The 14,751-nt window shown below is 41.1% G+C and overlaps 1 protein-coding gene across 1 annotated transcript in view; it reads left to right on the top strand.

The window, feature by feature from the left end:
• The window catches only part of LOC133456580 (vitamin D3 receptor A), a 38,719-nt gene extending 27,391 nt beyond the window's left edge, over window positions 1-11,328 (top strand). The window contains exons 5-6 of the mRNA XM_061735077.1: window positions 3,927-4,043; window positions 10,236-11,328. Of these exons, the coding sequence (XP_061591061.1) occupies window positions 3,927-4,043; window positions 10,236-10,489 (371 nt within the window). The 3' untranslated portion in view covers window positions 10,490-11,328. The remainder of the gene's footprint in view (window positions 1-3,926; window positions 4,044-10,235) is intronic.
• The last annotated feature ends 3,423 nt before the right edge of the window (window positions 11,329-14,751 follow it).

The raw sequence follows: 14,751 nt of genomic DNA, 5'->3' as shown, positions 1-14,751 counted from the left end.
AAGTCGTAATATTTTGAGAATAAAGTCGTAATATTTTGAGAATAAAGTCGTAATATTTTGAGAATAAAGTCGTAAAATTAAGAGAATAAAGTCGTAATATTAAATATATTATATATATATTATAAATATAATTTCACAAGATGCTCAATATTCCTCATTTTAACACATGGAGAAGATGCTCTTCCTGTTAGAGTTCTCATAAATTATATTCTCATAATATTAAGACTTTATTCTCGTAATATTACGACTTTATTCTCATAAATTACCACTTTATTTTTGTAATGTTACGACTTTATTCTCGTAATGTTACAACTTTATTCTCGTAATATTGCGACTTTATTCTCATAATATTACGACTTTATTCTATTACGACTTTATTCTCGCAACATTACGACTTTATTCTCGTAATTTTACAACTTTATTCTCATTATATTATGACTTTATTCTCGTAATTTCCAAATTTTTTTGGTCTTAGTTTGGCCCTAATACTCTGTCGTATTGAAGCAACCTCGTGCGAAATGTAAAAGCTGCGAGCTAAATAAGAGCCGTTTAATCTAATGGTTTCAATGGTTGATGACTAATCGACTGCCAGGATCGTCGTTGGTCTCAGCGCTTTTACCGACTCCATTTGGGATCCTTGATGCATTCACTATGCTTGGTGTGTGATGTTTTTTTGCTGCCGAGACTCTTCTAGAGCAGAAAATGTGGATGAAAGTCGTAACAATTCTTATAAACGCGTTCCAGCAGCTTGTCCTTCTTGACAGAGTTAAGTTGGGTGTTTTTGTTGTTGTTGTCGTCTAACGTTTCCCTCTCGGCCGCCGCTGTGCTCCGGTCTCGCACTAAACTGCGAGCTGTTCTTTCCACTTTAGGTATTTTCATTGACACAGAGCAGCGGCCACAAGCACACACTGTACTTTGTCACACTTAGACGCTCCTCTGTTGACAATGTGTGAATACCCGGAGAGGTTCTGCTCTGAAGCTGCTGCAGGAAAGAGGGATCTCATTTAGCCGTCAGGGAGCCTCCACGTTAGTTAGTTAGTTAATAGTTAGTTAATATTTGTTTCGGTCAATCACAAGCATAAAAATCAACAAACAAAATAACAAACATCCACAGGTTTTTTCTCTGGTCAACATTGTGATTATTTTGACCGAAAAGATCTGGGCTTGAAGCATCACACTTATCTTGCCCACCTTTTAACTGAATAGAATATACAAAAAGAACAAATTAAGTATCATGAGGCTACACAAAATAATAGTAATAATAATAATAATAGCTTAAATAACTGTAATAATGATAATAATAATAATAATAATAATAATAATAATAATGATAATATTATTATTATTTATTATTATTATTATTATTATTATTATTATTATTATTATTATTATTATTAATAGCATAAATTACTGTAATATTAATAATGATATTATTATTATTATTAATAGCTTAAATAACTGTAATAATGATATTATTATTATTATTATTATTATTATTAATAGCTTAAATAACTGTAATGATAATAATAATAATAATAATAATAATAATAATAGCTTAAATAACTAGTAATGATAATAATAATATTGTTATTATTATTATTAATAGCTTAAATAACTGTAATGATAATACTAATAATGATAATAATAATAATAATAATAATAATAATAATAATAGCTTAAATAACTAATAATGATAATAATAATATTATTATTTATTATTATTAATAGCTTAAATAACTGTAATAATAATAATGATATTATTATTATTATTATTAATATCTTAAATAACTGTAATAATGATAATGATAATAATAATATTATTATTATTATTATTAATAGATTAAATAACTGTAATGATAATAATAATAATAATAATAATAATAATAATAGCTTAAATAACTAATAATAATGATAATAATAATAATAATAATGATAATAATAATACTAATATAATAATAATAATAATAATAGCTTAAATAACTGTATTAATAGTAATAATAATGATTGCTCTGAAAACAGAAAGTGAAAAGATGCTAAAGAAACCGACAAAACCAATTTAGGTTGTCATTTTATCTCATGCATGTGTACATTCTTCTTTGTTTGCTTATTGTGCTCCTATATATGTGTCTATTACCTTTGCTTTGAATAATATCTCGTATGCTTTTATTGAGTTTGCTAATTTAAGGTCGTTGTCTAATGAGTTCCACAGTTTTACTCCTAAAACGGATAAACATCTGCTCTTTGTATTTGTTCTTACTGCTGTTGTGTCAAACATTGCTGTTCCCCTGAGTCCCCTGATGTTCAATCAGACACCTGAATATGTTTTCAACCAATTACTAAATAGTAGAGACAGACATAACCATTACAGCAGAAGTACCAGCTCTGGATACGGGATACCTCCAACTCCCAGAACTAATCTACTCAAACACTCAGTTATCTATCGTTCAATAAAGTCCCGGAACCCTTTACCTCCTCACATATCTGGCTCACAAAACAAATTCACTTTTAAAAAACGACGTATGGCTCACCTAATGCTGCAGACCATATGACTGGGAATTTATTATTGATATTGAAATTAGTAGAATTATTATAATGATAGCAGTGACTGAAAATATATTACTAATGTATGGTATTATTAGTGCTATTATAGTATGTTAGTATTATTATAGTGTTATTAATATATTATGATATTATGCTATTACTGATGACTGTATGTATTTATGTCTTAGATGTTATCATTTGTGTAATATTTTATGTACTTTATGGACCCAAGGAATATTACACTGCAAAAACTCAAAATCTTACCAGGAATATTTGTCTTATTTCTAGTTAAAATGTCTCATTTTTAGTCAAAAAATCTCATTACACTTAAAACAAGAGTCATTACCAGAAAAATAACTTGTTATTTGACAATTTTCACCTGTTTCAAGTAAATTTTCACTTGAAATAAGTAGAAAAATCTGCCAGTGGAACAAGATTTATCTTCTCTTTACAAGCAAAAAAATCTTGTTCCACTGGCAGATTTTTCTACTTATTTTAAGTGAAAATCTACTTGAAACAGGTGAAAATTGTTGTTTTTTCCAGTGATGAGTCTTGTTTTAAGTGTAATGAGTTTTTTTTTTTACTAAAAATGAGACATTTTAACTAGAAATAAGAAATATTCTTATTGAGATTTTGAGTTTTTGCAGTGCACCGTATCGCTGCACTTTTTCTAAAGGGTTTCGTCCTTTCATCCTGCTTTATTGGAACTTAAAAATAACTTGAAACCCTGTATAAAATATCGTAAAAGTCCCAACCCTGTTTGAGTATGCAACACATTCCAAAATAAAATGAATTAAGCGTTGGTAAGGAGCTGAATAAAAGGGTGCTGCTTAAAACAGTTAACATCCGCAGGTGGTTCTAATACACTGTAAAAACTCATAATCTTACCAGTAATATTTGTCTTATTTCTAGTTAAAATGTCTCATTTTTTGTCAAAAATCTCATTACACTTAAAACAAGAGTCATTACCAGAAAAATAACTTGTTATTTGACAATTTTCACCTGTTTCAAGTAAATTTTCACTTGAAATAAGTAGAAAAATCTGCCAGTGGAACAAGATTTATCTTCTCATTACAAGCAAAAAAAATCTTGTTCCACTGGCAGATTTTTCTACTTATTTTAAGTGAAAATCTACTTGAAACAGGTGAAAATTGTTGTTTTTTCCAGTGATGAGTCTTGTTTTAAGTGTAATGAGATTTTATTGACTAAAAATGTCACATTTTAACTAGAAATAAGACAAATATTCTTGTTAAGATTATTGTTTTTGCAGTGTAGTGGTCGCCAAGGCGGCAGCTAACGGGGATCCATCCAATAACCAAACAAATGTAGGTAAGCGAAAGGATCTGCGGTGGTTCTGACGGCGTGTTTGGTGTCGTCCTCTGCAGCGGGTCACACCCTGGAGCTGCTGGAGCCGCTGGTCAAGTTCCAAGTGGGTCTGAAGAAGCTGAACCTGCACGAGGAGGAGCACGTGCTGCTCATGGCCATCTGCCTGCTGTCTCCAGGTGCGGCCGCCGCCTCCTTCCCTCCTTCCCTCCCTCCCCGCTCCCGCCTCCCCGCCTCCCCAAACGTTGAGAAACCAGATCGTCAGTAGGTTTACGAGTTACTGAGAACATGTCATCAAAGCGTAGCCGAGGGTTGGATTGGGTGCTCGGTTTTACGCTTGACCTAGTTTCAGTAAACGATTGCTGCGGGCACGACGCTGCCAGTAAGTAACACATGCACAAACTTTTCCTGGAAGACTCGCCGTCCCGTTAGAGACGGAGGACGCTTGAAGGCGGCGACGGCTGGCGTCGCATCCATCGATCACCGGAAAACAAACCAGCATGGTCGCCGTGGAAACGGGTGTTAAATATCCCCAAAGTTAGGAGATGAGAAGTGGGCGGAGTTTGCAGAAACAACTCTTATAATCAGTAGATGAGTCTGTTTTTAAGGCAAGGCAAGTTTATTTGTATTGCACAATTCAAGACAAGGTAATTCAAAGTGCTTTACATCAACATTAAAAGCGGCAAGACACAATTAAACAGTAAATAACAAATAAAATGATTAAGAAAAGGGGTAAAATAATAAAAAGCACAAGTTGTTAAAAAGTAAGGGCAGTAGAATACAGCAGGTACATCTCATTCTTAAAATGGCAAGAATTACGTTTAAATAAATATTTATTTTACTCCCTCAGAGTTATATTTAGTTTTAAGAGTCATCAAATAATAATTAGGCTTATGTAGTTTATTTGTTTATTTATTTAATAAGGATCCCCAATAGTCTTCACCATGGGAAGACTATTCTTCCTGGGGTTTTACACATAGACATACAAAAGAACAATAATACAACTCAAAAAGGGTGAAAAACATTCACTAGAGTTCCTGAAATAATAAATTGAAACAAAAATAAAGATGAAGTAACCAACCAAAACCATCCACATCTTAAGTAACAATATTTGCTACTGTCACCAGATCTGTATCCACTGTAACGACTTTATAATTTATAATATACTTACACCACTATTTATAGTAGTATAAATATACTATATATCATAATATACTTATACATTAAAATATACTTATACTACTATACTATATATACACTCATAGTCTACAGTAATTTAGAATATATTTACTATTACATTTATAATATACTTACAATTTGCAAAATAATCACAATATAAACCTAGGACTAGGGATGGGCGGTATGGACTAAAAACTGTATCACCATCATTTCTGGCATTTATCCTGATAACGATAAAAAAAATACCAATTCAACTCCATCTTTGTAACTATAAATCTATCACCACATTCAGTCTTTGGAGCCAAAACACTGCTCTAAAAGATACTAAATACTAAACTACAGCAATGGGAATTAATCTTTCTTTCTTTCTTTCTTTCTTTCTTTCTTTCTTTCTTTCTTTCTTTCTTTCTTTCTTTCTTTCTTTCTTTCTTTCTTTCTTTCTTTCTTTCTTTCTTTCTTTCTTTCTTTCTTTCTTTCTTTCTTTCTTTCTTCCTTTCTTTCCTTCCTTCCTTCCTTCCTTCCTTCTTTCCTTCCTTCCTTTCTTTCTTTCTTTCTTTCAGGCTCATTTCTTTCTTCCTTCCTTTCTTTCTTTCTTTCTTTCTTCCTTCCTTCCTTCCATCCTTCCTTTCTTTCCTCCTTCCTTCTTTCCTTCCTTCCTTCCTTCCTTCCTTCCTTCCTTCCTTCCATCCTTCCTTCCTTCCTTCCTTCCTTCCTTCCTTTCTTTCTTTCTTTCTTTCTTTCTTTCTTTCTTTCTTTCTTCCTTTCTTTCCTTCCTTCCATCCTTCCTTTCTTTCCTCCTTCCTTTCTTTCCATCCTTCCTTCCTTCTTTCCTTCCTTCCTTTCTTTCTTTCTTTCTTTCAGGCTCATTTCTTTCTTCCTTCCTTCCTTCCTTTCATCCTTTCATCCTTCCATCCTTTCTTTCTTTCTTTCTTTCTTTCTTTCTTTCTTTCTTTCTTTCTTTCTCAAATTCTAAAATATCATCCATTCCTACCGAGGACCGATCAGAACTTCAGAACTTCCTTCTGAACCACAGCTGCTTCAGTCTCCTTTTAAAATGTGACACCTTGATTATTCCCACTAGACATGGGGGAGATGGTTCCAGTTCCCAAGATTCAACTAAATCTGCACAAACGGGGGAGTATTTCCCCCGGCCGGCCAAGGCCTTAGTCCGGTTCATCTGGGTTTGATTCTCTGACCGTTCACACCTAAAACTAACCCGGCCAAATAGGAGAAACCAAACACTTTCACCTATAAAACAAAAGAAAAAGTAGTTGTCACCGTTTTTATTTTTAACACTAGAAAGTCTCGTCACCATTGTTCTTATATTTCCCCCCCAGACGCTGACTCAGTCCCGCGCTTATTTATAGCACTTATTTCAGTACGCAGCACATCGGCCAAACGCTGTCACTCGAGTCGCTGAACTCTTCCTGAAATCACAAGCTCGTGACACTCGATACGGTGTGTGTACGACGTCTGTCAGGCGCTGGATTCAAAGGGAAGTGGCCGGGCCGGCGGACACCTGGCCGGCCGGCCGGCTGGCGGAGGGAGGGAGGGAGGATGTTGTCGAGGGAAGATAAGAGCGAGGTCACGGCGGAGGAGTGAAACCCACAGAATATCTGAGCTTTCGCCGCTTATGAATAAACGGAGGAAAAACTGAGCAAATGGGTGCACGTGTCGCAGCAGCCGGAGCGCTTAACCCTTTACTAGAGCTGGTTTTCATGGGAAAAGAGTTTCATCAGGACATTGGTAGCAATAATAGTGAACAAAATGCATTCAAACTAAAGCAAGATGTGTGAAAACTCAGAAAGATCAGAACACGTATAACATGCATGTAGTGCAGTAGTTGCAGCACAAAATGTCTCAATTAATCAATCAATAAATCCATCAAACTTTATCTGTGTAGCACTTTTCAGACAACTTGTGCAACACAAAGTGCTTTAAGTAACTAAAACAAAAGCAACGTGAACAAAACGACCCTCCCAACTTTCACAACCATCTAAGGCCCCGTTTACACGTGGCAAAAACTGAGGCGTTTTCATGCGTTTTGGCCGTTCGTTTACACGAAAACGGAGGTCAAAGCCCCCAAAAACGATCATTTCTGAAAACTCCGGCCAAAGTGGAGATTTTAAAAAACTCAGTTTTCACGTTTGCGTCTAAACAGAGAAAATGGAGGAAAACGGAGATTTACGTCACATTATGCGACAGAAACGTCACCAGCAGCGTCATGAGTGCGACCTGTGTTTACAATTTGTTTGGCCACCGTCAATATTTTCTTTTATTTTACCTGTTTTAAATTCTCTCAGACTCTCGTTCCGTCTTGGAAATAAAGCCTGAATTATGGTCCCGCGTTAAATCGACGCAGAGCCTACGGCGTAGGTTACGCGGCGATGCGCGCCGTACGGTGTGCGTCGCCGCGTACCCTACGCCGTAAATCAGCCTTAACTGGAAGTTACACACGTCATTTGTTGATGTTTTTCCAGGATTCTGATTGGCTGGCATGACGTTAACAGCGTTTTCATGCGGGTCCGTGTAAACGAGGATATTTTTGAAAACGTAGAGGGGAAAATATCCGTTTTTGTAAATACCCGGCTACGTGTAAACGTGGCCTAACTAATAACAGAAAAAAGTGGGCGGAGTCAAAACTGTATACATTTATACACGCTATAAATAAATCAAATCTCAATAAAATATAAAATAAAGCAACAGAAGAACAACTTTGACCTCTGAATCGAGACTATTTTGACACTTTTGAAGCTCGTCAGAGGCTCCAAGTATCATTTTAAGTGACTGATTAGTGACTCTCTCTCTTTCCACCCTTCCCTTCACTCTTCTCAATCAATCAAACTTTATCTGTGTAGCACTTTTCAGACAACTTGTGCAACACAAAGTGCTTTAAGTAACTAAAACAAAAGCAGCATGAACAAAACGACCCTCCCAACTTTCACAACCATCTAACTAATAACAGAAAAAAGTGGGCGGAGTTAAAACTGTATACATTTATACACGCTATAAATAAATCAAATCCCAATAAAATATAAAATATTGGTAAATCATGAATTAAGAACTGTAAAAGCTGAATTAAAGCAACAGAAGAACAACTTTGACCTCTGAATCGAGACTATTTTGACACTTTTGAAGCTTGTCCGAGGCTCCAAGTATCATTTTAAGTGTTGACGTACGTAAGCTGCCGTTTTTATTTTAGAAAATCTGTTTTCCTTTTTTACCCAAAACTGCTTCCGTTGGCGTTGTTTTGGCCCCTGACTGAAGTTTAGGCTCCGTAGGGTGTAATAGTGCTCTCCACGCTTGAGCGGGGGTTTAAGAACGAGGTCGGAGCTCAGAAACAACCAGACAATGTAGTTTTTCTTGTTTTTCTGGTCATGTAAGTAAACGTGTTTAGGTGCATATTTAGTTTAAAGATGAAAAACAAAGTTCTCTGACTGATTAGTTACTCTCTCTCTCTCTCTCTTTCCACCCTTCCCTTCACTCTTCTCAATCAATCAAACTTTATTTGTGTAGCACTTTTCATACAACCTGTGCATCACAAAGTGCTTTACAGGAAGTTACAAAAACAAAATGAACAAAACAACCCTCCCAACTTTGACCACCGCAACCATCTGACTAATAACGGAAAAAGTGGACGGAGTTAAAACAATATTTATACATTTATACACACTATAAATAAATGAAATAATAATAATAAAAATATTGTTAAGTTATAAATTAAGAACTGTAAAAGCTGAATTAAGACAACAGAATCAAGACTGTTTTGATATTTTTGAAGCTCGTCCGAGGCTCCAAGTCTCAGTTTAAGTGTTGACACAAGCTGCCGTTTTTATTTTAGAAAATCTATTTTCCTTTCACCCAAAACTGCTTCCGTTCACATTGTTTAGGCACCTTACTGTCTAATAATAATCTCAACCCTTGAGCGTTAGGCCACGTTTACACGTAGCCGGGTATTTACAAAAACGGATATTTTCCCCTCTACGTTTTCAAAAATATCCTCGTTTACACGAACCCGCATGAAAACGCTGTTAACGTCATGCCAGCCAATCAGAATCCTGGAAAAAACATCAACAAATGACACGTGTAACTTCCAGTTAAGGCTGATTTACGGCGTAGGGTACGCGGCGACGCACACCGTACAGCGCGCATCGCCGCGTAACCTACGCCGTAGGCTCTGCGTCGATTTAACGCGGGACCATAATTCAGGCTTTATTTCCAAGACGGAACGAGAGTCTGAGAGAATTTAAAACAGGTAAAATAAAAGAAAATATTGACGGTGGCCAAACAAATTGTAAACACAGGTCGCACTCATGACGCTGCTGGTGACATTTCTGTCGCATAATGTGACGTAAATCTCAGTTTTCCTCCGTTTTCCAAAAAAACATGGTGGACATTTCTAATTTTTAGTGAATAAAATCTATATTTTGAGTTAGTTTCTGCATAAAAATGCGTTTTGATTACATTTCTAGCGAGAAATATATATTTTACTTTCATAATATTCACTCAGTGAATGTACATAATCACTCGTTTGCTCGTTTTTTCAGATCTCGCCAGAATAAAGGCTGATTTATGGTTCCGCGTTACACCAACGCAGAGCCTACGGCGTAGGTTATGCGGCGACGCGCTGCGTACGGTGTGCGTCGCTGCGTAACCTACGCCGTAGGCTCTGCGTCGATTTAACGCGGAACCATAAATCAGCTCCCGAGCCGGCGGGTCTTCTCATCCCCCGAAAACATTGCAAATTTCTTAACAGGTGTTATTTGGATAAACTGAGCCCAGGTTGGGGATCTTAACGGTTACTTTTACGCCTGAAAAAATATTAAAACTTAATAAAGTGGCATATTAACAGCGCTACAGCGGAAATTAAAACAGCTTTTAGCTCTGGGCTTCCTGATATGGTGTGACGTTTGTGCAAACGTAACTACGCAGTCGCTTACGTACCCGAACGTAAACCACGCAGTGACGTAGCAAGTGGTGTCCCAATCCCTAGGGAAGTTTACAAGGGCCCTACTCATTTTTAGGGTGAAGTGATAGTGAGTGAGGGCTAGTGGTTTTCATAATAGGTCCCCTTTAAATCATTTTAAAGATGCAAAACAAAGTTCTCTGACTGATTTTGTTTTTCTCCGTCTCTCCACCCTTCCCTTCACTCTTCACCTCCTCCTCTCTCGCATCTCCGGCGGGGAAACCAGACCGTCCCGGCGTCCAGGACCACGCCCGCATCGAGCAGCTGCAGGACCGCCTGTCGGAGGCGCTGCAGGCGTACATCCGGGTCAACCACCCGGGCGGGCGGCTGCTCTACGCCAAGATGATCCAGAAGCTGGCCGACCTGCGCAGCCTGAACGAGGAGCACTCCAAGCAGTACCGCTCGCTGTCCTTCCAGCCCGAGCACAGCATGCAGCTCACCCCGCTGGTGCTGGAGGTGTTCGGCAGCGAGGTGTCATAGCAGAGAAGGAGATGTGTGTGCCCGCATCCACCTCCATCACACACACAGTAACAACCCACCCCAAAGCTGCCTTCTGTCTCCACGCAGCCCCCCCAACCCCTCCCCCGGACATGTGGGAGGAGGACGGACGGTTCCCCCTTCCTCTCATCATCGCCTGTCGACCCCCCTCTTACCTCAACCAGCAGAACTCCACCTCGACCGTTAACTGGATTTACCGAACACGAACGGACGCGCCGCCGCCCTCCGCGGTGCCGCGGCGCTCCGGATCCACCAAATCATACTCTGACCTCTGAAACTGAACGCTGCATTTCATTTCATGACATCCAGCCCGCAGAAGTGCTGAGTCGCTGGTGTCCTCATCCTTCGCTCGTCACCACCTTTCCCAGGAAACTACTTCCTGTCGTTTTTTTGTTCTTTTTCCTCTCAAAGTGGAGACAGCTTGATGGATTCGACCGTCACATCCCTCTCACCTTCACCCTCATAACATTTCTCCATGTCAACAACATGGCGATGAAAGGAATATATACATATATATATAAATATCTATATATATATATGTATATAAATATATAAATATACATCTCTCACCCACGCTGGGTGGTGAACTAGGTGTAGATAAACTATTGTTGGCTTAGAGTTTAACAGCAAAGGCATCCAAATATATATTAGACATCAAAGGCCACGGGGGCAAGCTCACAGAAAATAAAATACTTTTGTTTTATGGTTTTAGAAAAACAAATCAACATTTTTGGAGCGGCGTTTGCTTCCCGTGAGACGAAGCCAGACGTTGGAGTAGAAATGTTTTCGGTGTGGGAACGGTGGGATGAAAGGTGCAATCTGGACGAAGGAGGAGAGGAGGATGGATGGAGCGGTGGGCGGGGCGTGGGAGGGGCGTGGGCGGGGCTAACAGACGAGAATGTATGTTCTATCTATATGATTCTATGTAGTTAAGAATTATAAGTATAAGCTGATGTATATATGATATGGTACGAGTCGGCGGCACTTGAACCCCCCCTGGCCGGCCCGCCCGCTCGGCGCGGGCGGGCCGGCCGGGGGGGGTTCAAGTGCGACTGGTGCCGTACGTAGAAACGAATACTTCTGAGAGTTTTGAATAATGTAGAGGATCTCGAGTCCCCCTCCTCAGCCGTGTGCGGACTTGTCGTCTTTCACGCCGCTGACGGGCGCGTCGATAGGAGGGGGCGGGGTCTTTCTATTTTTGCTACACGTGTACAGAGTGTGAGAGTATCGTCGGGCCACAAGGGGGTGCATCCGCAGGCTCCGGCTGGGGGCGTTAGTGCTACAAGGCACTTCTCTGTTGGACTCTCATTTTTTTGGACCTGTGAAGTTTGTAGATTGACGTATGCAAACATAACTTTTATGTTTTATGGATGGTGTTTTATCCAGAGATATTTGTCTGGCTGGTTGGATTGCTGCTAAGACAGAGCTAGATAGTTGGACAGAAACCAGCTGCCAGCTGTTGCCTCAGGGAAAGTTTGTTTGACGATATTGTGTACTTGGTTTTTATGGTGCGTGTGGCGTAAGCTTACAATCAGGAGACAGAGATTGTTTTTGAAGCTCTAGGCATCACTGTGATTTCTAATCATACTGAATAACAGCATAAGGAAGCTAAGAGACGGACGCTCTTTCTTTCCAAAAGATTTCATTCCTAATTGTATCTGATCATCGAAAAAACATCAAAAAAAAAAAAACACGTTTCACACGATTGTACAATCTGGAATTATCACATTTTAGGGTACAGATTCACCTTTTTGTATTTAAAAAAAGAAAAAGGAAAAAAAAACAGTAATTGATATCAGCCTTATGTTTTGAGTTTTTCAGGGAAAAGTCAGTATTCTCAAGTAAGTATTTTACAGTGTCTTGTTTTAGGATCTGAACCGCAGGGCAGAGATACAACGCATGAAGGGTTTTAATCCTCCTTCCCTCTTCTGACATTTCTATCATTTCAACACCAGCCACATAAGCAAGGTTTTATCACTACTACATCACAACATATCATGTTTCTGTTGACATGGTGCATGCTGATCCCTCATGCGGTCCTGGATCACCCCCTTGTGGAGGAACTTTGTAAATACCACTCGCTAAGCTTGTTTATATAAACTAATGTAGGTAAAATACTACGAGAACTAGGTTGTCGGTGGAAAGACGGTCTGGGGACACAGACTTAGGAGATGGACTCCACCTGAACGGACAGAGGCTGAACCGGATCATTTACTGAGCTGTTCCAGGAAGCACCGACCGGCCCAGTGGGAGGAGGTTTGACCCCCCATTATTATTAAGAGAAACTCCATATAACACCTTTATATTAACAAAACACTGATTTTTCTCATGGACTGACGAGGATGATGACACCAAACAGACCGGTGGCTCACACCGATCACAGACTCACTGACTCTAGATGAGTGTGAGCCCGAACCCCGACACACTTCCACCAGACTTGGCCCAGTTCTTAGTTTTCTCAAGGCTTTTGGGTCACCTGATCCTCACCAACACGCCGCCTCCAACGTCAACAGTAGCTTATGGAGTTTGGGCCACATCTAGCCCACATTTGGCTCAGATCTGGCCCCCCGTTCGGCCCACGTTTTGCCCACATCTAGCCCACATCTGGCCCACATCTGGCCCACATCTAGCCCACATCTGGCCCACATCTGGCCCACATCTGGCCCACATCTAGCCAACATCTGGCCCACATCTGGCCCACGTCTAGCCCACATCTGGCCCACATCTGGCCCACATCTAGCCCACATCTGGCCCACATCTAGCCAACATCTGGCCCACATCTAGCCCACATCTGGCCCACATCTGGCCCACATCTAGCCAACATCTAGCTCACATCTGGCCCACATCTAGCCAACATCTGGCCCACATCTAGCCCACATCTGGCCCACATCTGGCCCACATCTGGCCCACATCTAGCCAACATCTGGCCCACATCTGGCCAACAAATGGCCAACATCTGGCCCACATCTAGCCCACATCTGGCCCACATCTAGCCCACATCTAGCCCACGTCTGGCCCACATCTAGCTCACATCTGGCCCACATCTAGCTCACATCTGGCCCACATCTAGCCAACATCTGGCCCACGTCTGGCCCACATCTAGCCAACATCTGGCCCACATCTAGCCAACATCTGGCCCACATCTGGCCCACATCTAGCCCACATCTGGCCCACATCTGGCCCACGTCTAGCCCACATCTGGCCCACATCCAGCCCACATCTAGCCCACATCTGGCCCACATCTAGCCCACATCTGGCCCACATCTGGCCCACATCCAGCCCACATCTAGCCCACATCTGGCCCACATCTAGCCAACATCTGGCCCACATCTGGCCCACGTCTAGCCCACATCTGGCCCACATCTGGCCCACATCTAGCCCACATCTAGCCAACATCTGGCCCACATCTGGCCCACATCTAGCCAACATCTAGCTCACATCTAGCCCACATCTGGCCCACATCTGGCCCACATCTAGCCAACATCTAGCTCACATCTGGCCCACATCTAGCCCACATCTGGCCCACATCTAGCCCACATCTGGCCCACATCTGGCCCACATCTGGCCCACATCTAGCCAACATCTGGCCCACATCTGGCCAACAAATGGCCAACATCTGGCCCACATCTAGCCCACATCTGGCCCACATCTAGCCCACATCTAGCCCACGTCTGGCCCACATCTAGCTCACATCTGGCCCACATCTAGCTCACATCTGGCCCACATCTAGCCAACATCTGGCCCACGTCTGGCCCACATCTAGCCAACATCTGGCCCACATCTAGCCAACATCTGGCCCACATCTGGCCCACATCTGGCCCACATCTGGCCAACATCTGGCCCACATCTAGCCCACATCTGGCCCACATCTGGCCCACATCTGGCCCACATCTAGCCCACGTCTAGCCCACATCTGGCCCACATCTAGCCCACATCTAGCCCACATCTGGCCCACATCTGGCCCACATCTGGCCCACATCTAGCCCACATCTAGCCCACATCTGGCCCACATCTAGCCCACATCTAGCCCACATCTGGCCAACATCTGGCCCACATCTGGCCCACATCTAGCCCACATCTGGCCAACATCTGGCCCACATCTAGCCCACGTCTAGCCCACATCTGGCCCACATCTAGCCCACATCTAGCCCACATCTGGCCCACATCTGGCCCACATCTGGCCCACATCTAGCCCACATCTATCTCACATCTGGCCCACATCTAGCCCACATCTGGCCCACATC

This window comes from Cololabis saira, chromosome 12 (genome assembly GCF_033807715.1).
Source record: "Cololabis saira isolate AMF1-May2022 chromosome 12, fColSai1.1, whole genome shotgun sequence".
In the NCBI taxonomy this organism is placed as follows: Eukaryota; Metazoa; Chordata; class Actinopteri; order Beloniformes; family Belonidae; genus Cololabis; species Cololabis saira.
The sequence above is the reverse complement of the archived record's forward strand: the minus strand, read 5'-3'. Positions and strand labels throughout refer to the sequence as shown.